The sequence below is a fragment of the Apteryx rowi genome, unplaced genomic scaffold (assembly GCF_003343035.1).
Source record: "Apteryx rowi isolate R43461 unplaced genomic scaffold, aptRow1 scaffold_1339, whole genome shotgun sequence".
In the NCBI taxonomy this organism is placed as follows: Eukaryota; Metazoa; Chordata; class Aves; order Apterygiformes; family Apterygidae; genus Apteryx; species Apteryx rowi.
This window is the reverse complement of record NW_020447574.1, coordinates 45,610-55,408: the sequence shown is the minus strand read 5'-3', so window position 1 is coordinate 55,408 and position 9,799 is coordinate 45,610. Positions and strand designations below refer to the sequence as shown.

At 49.5% G+C, this 9,799-nt stretch overlaps 1 protein-coding gene across 1 annotated transcript; it reads left to right on the top strand.

Annotated features, from left to right (window-relative positions):
- The first annotated feature begins 1,245 nt into the window (after positions 1–1,245).
- Positions 1,246–8,738, top strand: LOC112961565 (olfactory receptor 14C36-like). The gene is made up of 2 exons (XM_026056890.1): positions 1,246–1,932; positions 8,589–8,738. The coding sequence occupies exons 1-2, from the start codon at positions 1,264–1,266 to the stop codon at positions 8,736–8,738; spliced, it is 819 nt and encodes a 272-aa protein (XP_025912675.1). The 5' UTR covers positions 1,246–1,263.
- Positions 8,739–9,799: the final 1,061 nt, after the last annotated feature.

The following is a 9,799-nucleotide window of genomic DNA, read 5'->3' as shown; positions in this document are numbered from 1 at the left end:
AAATCCTCTAGGAGGAAAGGGCTGGAAGGCAGAGTTCTGGGCAGGGGACACTGTTGTGGGGTTGAGGCCTTGCTGGCATTTGGACTGCCTGGTCAAGCCTGTCCTCAGAGTTATACAGTGAGCGAGTTCATCTTCAAAAGGAATCTCTGCTCCATGGACAACAGGAGTCAAACCAGTGCTGGGATGCTACAGAGAAGTTCTCAGGAACACACCAGACATTCAGGCCCTTTGACTGCTGAGGTGCCCCCAGACCGGTGCTTTGCATCCTGGGTCTGAAGGGCTGAGAAATCTTTAGAGCCAGAGCAGATTGGAGTCCCATCTCCTGGGCTCATGGGTTACAGGGCATCAGGAGGGCTGTACTGGCTGCAGGGAGGGAATCACTGCCCAGGACATGAGCAGATCCCCCTCTGCCCTCCTGTGGGAACAAGAGAGAATTCAGGGAGAAAGATAAGGGGGCACATGGGAAAAACAGTACGTGGCAGCCAAAGCACATCACCCTTTTGCAACATGAGTAATGAACTAGCTGGTGAAGGCCAGACAGTTTGTTCCAGCTGCACGGCGGAGGAGGGAGCGATATGGAGATATCACGGTCCACCCCTGACCACAAAGGGTTGCATCCCAAAAAATAATTGCTGCTCACAGACTAACTGTTGACCTATAGTACCCCCAGCCTCATTATCCCTGCTTACCATATTAAAAATCACGCCCTTTGCTGCATAAYGATATGTAAATAAGGGGGGCATACCCCCAACAACCRYGCAAATGGCAATCTGGCCAATGAAGTATGTCTGCCGCACTTCCACATCCCACCTTCAGCAACTATAAAACAGAGGAGAGCTCACTAAAGTTTTTTGGAAGGGAAGAAAATTGAACCGCCGACCTGTTCACCGGAGATTGCTGACGAGCGAGCCTCCTTCTCCCCTCCCCCAAACAGGGATGCCTCTTTGGTAAGACTTGTGCCTCCGACAAATGTTGGACGTTACCCGGGAAAATATATTATTATTGAAAGTGCTTAATTGTTAGTTTGAGCTCATAGAAAGAACATTTGTAGCAGCAAGTGCGTTTATCAACGGCAATTCCGAACCTGTTGTATCTGTCGCTTTAATAAAACCTTATTCTTTTTTTTACTTTGCGAAACTGTCTCAGGGAAAGTCCTCAAACAGGGGGGGCTCTGGCAGGCAAACATAAATTATAAAGATAAGAAAGGGTCTTCCGTCCCTCCCTTTCACGCGACACTCCATCTCCACCACTGTCCCCAAATCCATGGCCAATTCCCTGTGGGACACCAGGGCCATTTCCTACTCAGGATGTGCTGCTCAAGTCTTCCTGGTTGTCTTCTTGTTAGGAGGAGAGTATTTTCTTCTCACTGTTATGGCCTATGACCAGTTTGTTGCCATCTGCAGACCCCTGCACTACGGCACACTCATGAGCACCAGAGCTTGTGTCAAAATGGCAGCAGCTGTCTGGGCCAGTGGTTTTCTCAATTCTCTCCTGCATACTGCTAACACATTTTCAGTACCACTCTGCCAAGGCAACACAGTGGACCAGTTCTTCTGTGAGATTCCCCAGATCCTCAAGCTCTCCTGCTCAGACTCCTACCTCAGGGAAGCTGGGCTTCTTGTGGTTACTGCCTGTTTATTCTTTGGGTGTTTCATTTTCATTGTGCTGTCCTATGTGCAGATCTTCACTGTTGTGCTGAGGATCCCTTCTGAGCAGGGCCGAAACAAAGCCTTTTCCATGTGCCTCCCACACCTGGCTGTGGTCTCCCTGTTTGTCAGCAATGTCATGTTTGCCTACCTGAAGCCCCCCTCCCTCTCCTCCCCAGCTCTCGATCTGGTGGTGACTGTTCTGTACTCGGTGGTGCCTCCAACACTGAACCCCCTCATCTACAGCATGAGGAACAAGGAGCTCAAAGATGCCCTGAGGAAAGTGGTTTTATGGACATTTTTCAGCAGTGGTAAAATTGCTCTCCACAAATGACTCCCCCTGTGTCCCGTACCAGGACAGAGCTTTGTTTGTTCACTTTATTTTTATTATTACTACTATTACTGTTATTATTATTTGTCACCATGTTACTACACAAATGATTGGGTTCATTCCACCTTCACTGAGACTGCTCTGTCTCACCTGGTGCCCATATAAAGTTGTGTCCAACACTGGGTCAGAGCTGACTCCCTCACAGTGTCTCTGTAATAAAGTAGGTTCTTCCAGGTGCAGTGCCTGAAGGCTGGGCTCTTCCTCCAAAGCTGCTGTCCCTCACACCCTCTCCCCAGTACATTTCCTTGAGACAATCTCACCCACCCCGCATGCTGACTGTTACCCCAAATGTCACCCACAAACAAGGCTCCATGCACACCTGGAGGACTGGATGTCCAACTGCGAGCCCTGGCAGGATGAGCACTGTGCTGGGTCCTCTGCAGGGCTGTCAGGGAGCATGCAAAGGAGGTCCCGGGGCCATCTGCTGGGCCTGTAGACCATCCTCCTCCCATGGGGGGCCTCAGGCAGGGTGCCTCAGTGCAAAGATCCATCCCAGCTTGTTGCTGCCTGAACAGAGAGGAGAAACTGCCCCAGGAAACTCCTCCCAGACCCAGACCCTTGTATCAGTAATTTCCAGCACCGGCCAGACCCAGGATCCCACAACAGCTGCTGGGTGGCCAGGTCTGCAGGCTGCAGACTCCACTCTCTTCCCCTCAGACCTGCTGCCTGGGGCTGCAGGGTGCTCCAGCAACAAGGCAGGCATGTCTGGTGGTCTGGTGCCATTGGAGTGGTGGTCTTTGCACCAGCCTCTGTCTGTAAGGGACTCAGGAGCTTCTCTGCCTCCATGTTAGTGGTAAAGTTCCTTTTTCAGCTTGTTCTCTCTGGAGAGCTGAGGATTTCATTCTCGGGAGAAGGGGAAAAAGGAAAGCCTCTTGTCCATGGGATCACCCCGTCAACCCTCTACTGACTTTTCCTTCTCTATCACCCCAGAAGTCTCTTGGCAGGGGCATTCTTTGGTTTCTGACCCTCTATCTGACCCTGCTTTGAGCAACAGGTTGCACTACAGGCCTCCTGTGGTCCCTTCAACCTGAATTACCCTGAACGCCTATGATCTCAGGCCCCATTTCAAGCACAGAGCAAATGTCTCTGGGACAGCAGTCCTTTGTGCTTTATGTGACCATCTAAAAGAAGGCAGGTGAACACCTCCTCCTCCGCGTTGACTGTAAGGGCAGCCTGGCAGGCACTGCCTCAGGCATAGCTACATTACAAAGGAAATTCTTTGCATCCACCTTTAACCACCTGAAAGTCCATTGCCAGGATCCCCTGATAGGTCAGGGGAGAAGAGCAAGTTTTTCTGCRGTGTGATTTCTGTACCTCTGTAGTTTGTGCCTCTAAGTAGATGGTGCCATCCTCCCCTTGGTTTCTTGCCTGAAGCTCAGGCTGGATGGCGATGTGAATGTGGAGGTTGTCTGTCACTGCAGTGACCGCGAGATGGTGGAAAAGAAAGAGGAAGAACAGAGTCACCACCCTGGACTGCAGCAGAGAGGATTTCATCTCATTTGGGGTGGAGTTAGGCAAGCCAAAGCTCAACTGGAGCTGGAACTGGAGCTAGAGCTAGGAAGGGATGGGGAGGGTAACCCCAAGGGCTTCTGTAAGGACGCTGGCAGCACAAGGCAGGCAGCCAGGGAAAATGTGTTCTCCCTGCTCAGTGGGGCAGGGGAAGTAGTGGCAAAGAGAGGGGAAAGGCTGAGGAGCTCATTGCCTCTTTCACCTTGTCTTTTCCTGGTCTTGTCTACTGCCAGGCCTCCCTGGCCCCCAAGTCCTTTGGCAGCATCTGTGGTAGCAAAGCCTCACCCAAGGGGACGAAGATGCAGGTGGGGAGGACTTTTCCCCAGTGGGCACACACAAGCACATGGGACCAGACGGGAAGCACCCCAGGGTGCAGGGAGAGGTTGCTGGAGTCACTGCAACACTGCTTCCAATTGTCTATGAAACGTCCGGATAATCAGGGAGGTTCCTGATGCCTGGGAAAAGGCAGACATCTCAGCCATTTTCCAGAAGGGCAAGAGGGAGGATCTGGGGAATGACAGGCTGGTCATCTTCATCTCAGTCCCTGGGAAGCTGATGCAGCAAATCCTCCTGGAAACCATCTCCAAGCATATGAAGGGCAAGGCCTGGAAGAGGCAGCATGCATTGACCAAGGGGAAACGGAAAGCATGCCTGACCAACCTGATTGCCTTCTGCCATAAGATGAATGCCTGCACACACAAGGGGAAAGCAGGGGATTCTGTGAAACTTCCCTTTAGCAAGGCCTTGGACACAGTCCCCCAGAGTCTTCTTATAGGCAAATTGTTGAGCTCTGTGCTGGATCAAAGGACCTGAAGGCAGGTGGAAGATTGGCTGGACCATCAGGCTGAAATGCTTTCATCAGTGGTACAAGTTCCAAGTGGCAGCCGGTTACTAGTGGCATCCCTCAGTGATCAACATGTGGGGCAGGACCGTTTAACAACTTAATGAAAGGCCTGGAACATCCGATGGAGCACACTCTCAGCATGTTTGTAGCCAATGCATACATGGGGGGGGAGCCCCTTGGACTCGTCCACCCTAAGTGCTGTGATTCAGTGAATCTTTTCCTGGAGACCTATGTAAAGAGAGAAGTGGCCAAAGAACAAGAAAGGACAGAGAGGCAGAAGAAGAGAGTTGAAACATGACAGTTTAAATAAAGTATTTCCTCCAAAAAATGTTTCTCCAATCTGAGTGTTGGTAGCAAATGTATTTTGATGAATAATTTTTGTGTATATATATTATATATATATATATACACATACACAGATATATATATATATATATACACACACATATATATACACACACACATACATATATATATATAAACACACAGTTGCATAGAGAGGCTAATTTCTGTAGTGCATGAACATGGTGCTGCCAATTAACAAGAAAAAAATATATATATATGGCAATGGTAAAAACTCTGTGAAGTTTTGGAAACGAGGATTTCTTGTGTATTGTTGCAGTGAATTATTTTTTGAGCATATCTCAACTTATGACTAGGATCTACTTTTGGGGCTTGATTCATTTGACCTCATAGGGAGGCTATTTGCTGCCTGAGATGCCCTGGGATAGCTGTGTTGCCATGTGATGCTGGAAAATTTGGAGGTGGATCCTGCGGGACCGTAGCTTGTCCTTAGGAAAGGTATCTCAAAACAACTCAGTTGAGACAACTTAGTTCCCTCTTTGGACAAGAAAGGGAAGTGCAGAGACCTGGATTTGACAGAGACATCTGCACTGATTAGGTCTGGCCTGGGGGGAGATCAGCCTCCTCCTTGTTGTCAATGAGCTCCCTTCTTGCCCCGTTCTACGAGTCCTGCCTAGTTAAGAGATGGCAATTGGGGCTTCCAGAGCCAGACATTTCCACCTCTTGCAGATAACCATCCTCTGATGAGATGATTTGTAATGCTGGAATCAGTGTTCCTTCAGTGCTTAGAGAGGGTCCATTGGTGATTATTTTAGTCTACTTCAATGAACATGATGAAAGAGTGGAAATCCTCAGGAAGGGTATTAATGGCGGGAGAAGAAATATCGATCTGCCCTTGACCTTGTGTTTCCACTGCTCTGTCTGTTAGGCTGTGGATGTAATCTCAATGATCTCTCACATGTTTCCACATGTCCTGATTAAATTGGTCATTTCTAAAGGCATCTTTGCATCAGACGATCTGGGCATATGCACTTTCCCAGTCTTCCTCCTCCCCTTGCTCTTTATCCTTTCAGGTACCTCTCAACTCTCCAGTTGCTGCTCTGAGCTGCTGGGAGTCTGAAGCTTGCCTCGTCTTTCAGCAGTCTCCTTGTCTCTTTAGCCAGCTCCTTTGTTGTGTTTCTTGTTTATCCCTTCCAATCTATCTGCGGAAAACATTTCAAGGAAGGTTATGTCTTGTGGGCAGTGGACCTCACTGGAGGCAGCTGGGACTTGGCATTGAGGTGAGGAGTGTCTTTTATCTTTTATGAAACTGTTCCAACTTATAATTTGTTTGTTTGCAATAAAGACAAACCTTTCTGTGCCTGCTTGCAGGAAGTTCTTGAAGGAAAGCAGGTGGGAATTGGTGCACATGAGGTGTAACATTCAGCTACAGACTTGAGAGAAAAAAGGTTTGATTTTTCACAAGAGTGATCTGAAGTCCCCAGTGGATGAGGGAAATGGCAGGGCTGGGGAACTGGGGAGGAAGGTTCTCCATACAGATCTCCTATCAAATATACTGCTTTGCCTACATGTCCAGACTTCATTAGGAGACACTGTGGATCAGTATGAATTGGGGAATGTGGGTGTGACTTATTCTGAAAAGTGAAGATTCAAGAAAGCTTAAGAAGCAGACATCTTTCTTTTTTAGGTGCTCATTGAAATCTGCCTAATCTCAATACACTCCTGGAAACTTTCCAATGAACCACACAAGAACTGAAGAGCTAAAGAAAATTATGGAAAGAGGCATGGCTCCCTAGGGATTTTTGCATTCTAATGACCCCTCGGTGTATTTGGTGCTGAGCCCATGAAACTCAGAGACTGAGAGGAGGCTGAAGCAACCTCTCAAGCAGTTAACATCAGAAGAAAATACCCAAGTTTCTTGGAAAAATAATGTGTCCCACCAAGGGCCCTTACCAGGAAAGTCTCCCAGGGGCTGACTGGACCTGAAAGTTGGAGGCCCTGATTGCAGGTAGGCAAAGGCAATGTGAGGGTGGCTGTGATGCCAAGTCAACCTTGATGTGTGTTATCAAGCAGAGTGACCAGGCACTGACAGACAGTCCCTGGTAGGGTGATGCTTTCCATCCTGCATTGCTCAGGGCTCTTCCTGGGGGCATTTTGAGGGTGGAGGTGCACAACGCTAAGTACAGGACCATGATATGGCACTTTCCGGGCTCCCAAGGGACAAGGAGGCAGCAAGGCCACAGTGCTTTAAGGAATGGCATCTTCTCGGGGGCCTCAGTGGCAGAGGCACCAGCCATAGCCAAGAGGACAAAGACCTAGCTGTGCTGGGAGCTTTCAGGCCTGGAAGTGCCCTTGGCCATCTCCACCACAGGCTGTCCTATGCTTCCCCACACCTGTGCCTGTTTCCCTGCAGCCTGTACACACCCACGCTGTTTCCCCACCTTGCGCTCACCCCGCGATCTCCCCACCTCTCCTGATTTCTTCCTGTCCTCCCTTGCTTTTCCTTGAAACACAAAGCCGGGAGCTGATCACAGACTCCCTCTGGTGAGCTGTTGCACCTCAGCACTGCCCTACGAATGACATTCTTTTTCCTTGAACTCCAGTCTGAACCTCTCAAGATGCACTTTGTGGCTCTTTCCCCTTCTCATGCTGTTTCCCTACACTAAGAAAAGCTCCCTCATCTCTGAAACCAGCCTTCAAACAGTCACAGGCAACTACTCTACTGCCCTTTGCCTCCACTTCAGCAGGCTAAAGAAACCCAGGGCCATCAACCTCTCCTCATGCACAGGTTTATTCCCACCTAGGCAGAGGACTTGATGCTTCTCTTGTAAATCTTCATGAGGTAATTGTTGTCCAAATCACCCAAATTTCTCAAGTTTTTTTAGACTGAAGCTCCTCTGTGTCAAAACAGAGCAAACCAAAAGAAAACTAAAACAAATAAACAAACAAACCAACCAGCACCAATGACTTAAGGGTGAGCAGGGGTAGGGTGTGCTGTTTGGGAGGGGATCCGAATGATAAAAGAGACAGACTTGGAGGGGGGGGACTAAAAAAAAAGGAAAATTAAAAGTGAAGCCAAGGATTGATCAGGGCTGTCTTGGGGATTCCTGCCAAGAAGCCCTGCATCTGAATAATTCTGACTGAAGGAGGACAAGAAAGCTGGCCTGCTTCCACTGTGACAGGGCACCTGCGCGCTTTCCCTGACATCCACAAGAAAAGATTGAGAGTGGGAAGAATCATGGAATCCTTCAGGGTGGAAGGGACCTCAGGAGGTCTTTAGCCCAATCTCCTTCCTCATAGCAGGGTCAGCGTTGGTGTCAGAGCAGGTTGCTCTGGGCTTCATCCAGTCTGGTGTTGGCAACCTCCAAAGGAGGAGACTGCACAGCACTGTCTGGACAACAAGTTCCAATGCTTCCTCACAAAGCAAGTGCTGCAGCTCCCTGACTGTTGTGAGGGCCCTCGGCCAGACTCGCTCCCAGTTATCAACCTCTTTCTTGTTCTGCAAATCCAAACCTGGATGCAGGGTTCTACATGTGGTCTAATGAATACTGACTAGAAGGCGATCACCATTCCCCTCGACCTCCTGGCTGTGCTCCCACTCATGCAGCCCACGATGCTTCTGGCCTTCTTTGCTGCCAGGGAATGCTGCTGGCTCATGTTTTGCCTCCTGTCCCCCAGCACCCTCACGTCCTTTTCCACAGAKCYRCTCCCCAGGCCCTCAGGCCCCAGCCTGTGACACAGTGGGGTGTTGGTTTATCACAGATGCAAGCCCTGGCATTTGTCCTTGTTGAATTCCATGAGGTTCCTGACAGCCCATTCCTCCTGCCTCTCTAGGTCCCTCTGAATGGCAGCCCTCAAGCATAAGACTGCCCCCCACACACACCCCCACCTCCAGTTAGGGGTCATCTACAAGGATGATGAGTGTTGTATCCTCAGTGTAACTAATACAGATGATAAACAAGACATGTTCCTGGAGAGACCCCATGGTGCTCCATTTCTCCCTGGCCTCCAGGAGGAGTACTACCCATTCACCACTGCCCTCTGAGCCTGATCATCCAAGCAGCTTTTTACCCATCCGGTTGTCTGCTCTTTTAGACTGAAACCTTCTAATGTTCATGCAAGAATATTGTGGGAGACAGTGTCAAACACCTTGCTCAAATCAAGTTGAAAGGCATTTTCTGCTCTCCAAACACAAATAGAGCTATTTAATCCTAGAAGGCAATCAGGTTGGTGAGGCACAATTTACCCTGGGCAAATCCATGCKGCCTCTTCCCTATCACCTTCTTCCCCCTCAAGTGCCCAGAAATGAGTGGACTCACTCCATGACACACTCCTCAACCAGCTGAGGCTGAATGGCCTGTCGTTCCCTGGGTTGCCCTCTGGGCCTTTCTTGAGAGTGGATGTAACGTTTGCCTTTCTGCAGTTAGTGGGACCTCACCCCATTTCAATGACCTTTCAAAGATGACAGAGGGCGGCCTTGCTATGACAGCAGCCAGCTCTCTCAGTGTCCTTGGATGCAGCCATTCCAAGCGCACTGACTTGTAGGGCTGGAGTTCTTGCAAGTCATCCCTCACTCAACCCTTGTGCACTGTTGGTTGCTTTCCTCCTCTGGAGCCCTGAATCCAGGCACAACAGCCCGGGAGACCTTGGTGGTGAAGATGGAAGCCAAAAAGGCCCTGAGCTCCTCAGACCTACCTACATCTGCTCTTACTAGATTCTCTGCCCCCTTCAGCAAAGAGCCAGCATTTTCCTTTTATTCTTTATTTTTCCTGGAGCAGTAGCAGCTCCTCTCCTTGCCTTTGATGTCCACTGCCAGTGTGTACCCTCTGAGAGCTTTGGCTTCCCTAACACCATCCCTACTTTACTGGACAATATTTTTGAATTCTTCCTTTGCTGCATATCCCTCTTTCCCCTTCTTTTATGCTGCCATATTGCCCTGGAGCTGAGCTGTGAGTTCCTGTTTCAGCCTGGTTTCCCCTTCTCATGTTGTTTCCCACTACCAAGAAAAGATCCATGATCTCTTCAAGCACTCGGAGGCTACTACTGTACTGCCCTTCACCTCCATTTCACCAGGCTGAAGAAGCCCAGGTCCCTCAGCCTCTCCTT

What these genes read in the sequence shown, in the direction of transcription:
- LOC112961565 (XM_026056890.1), top strand. Translation starts at nt 1,264, where the DNA reads ATGGCCAATTCCCTGTGGGACACCAGGGCCATTTCCTACTCAGGATGT. An exon ending in AAGATGCCCTGAGGAAAGTG is followed by an intron (nt 1,933 to 8,588) that starts GTTTTATGGACA and finishes CCCCACCTCCAG; the next exon opens with TTAGGGGTCATCTACAAGGA.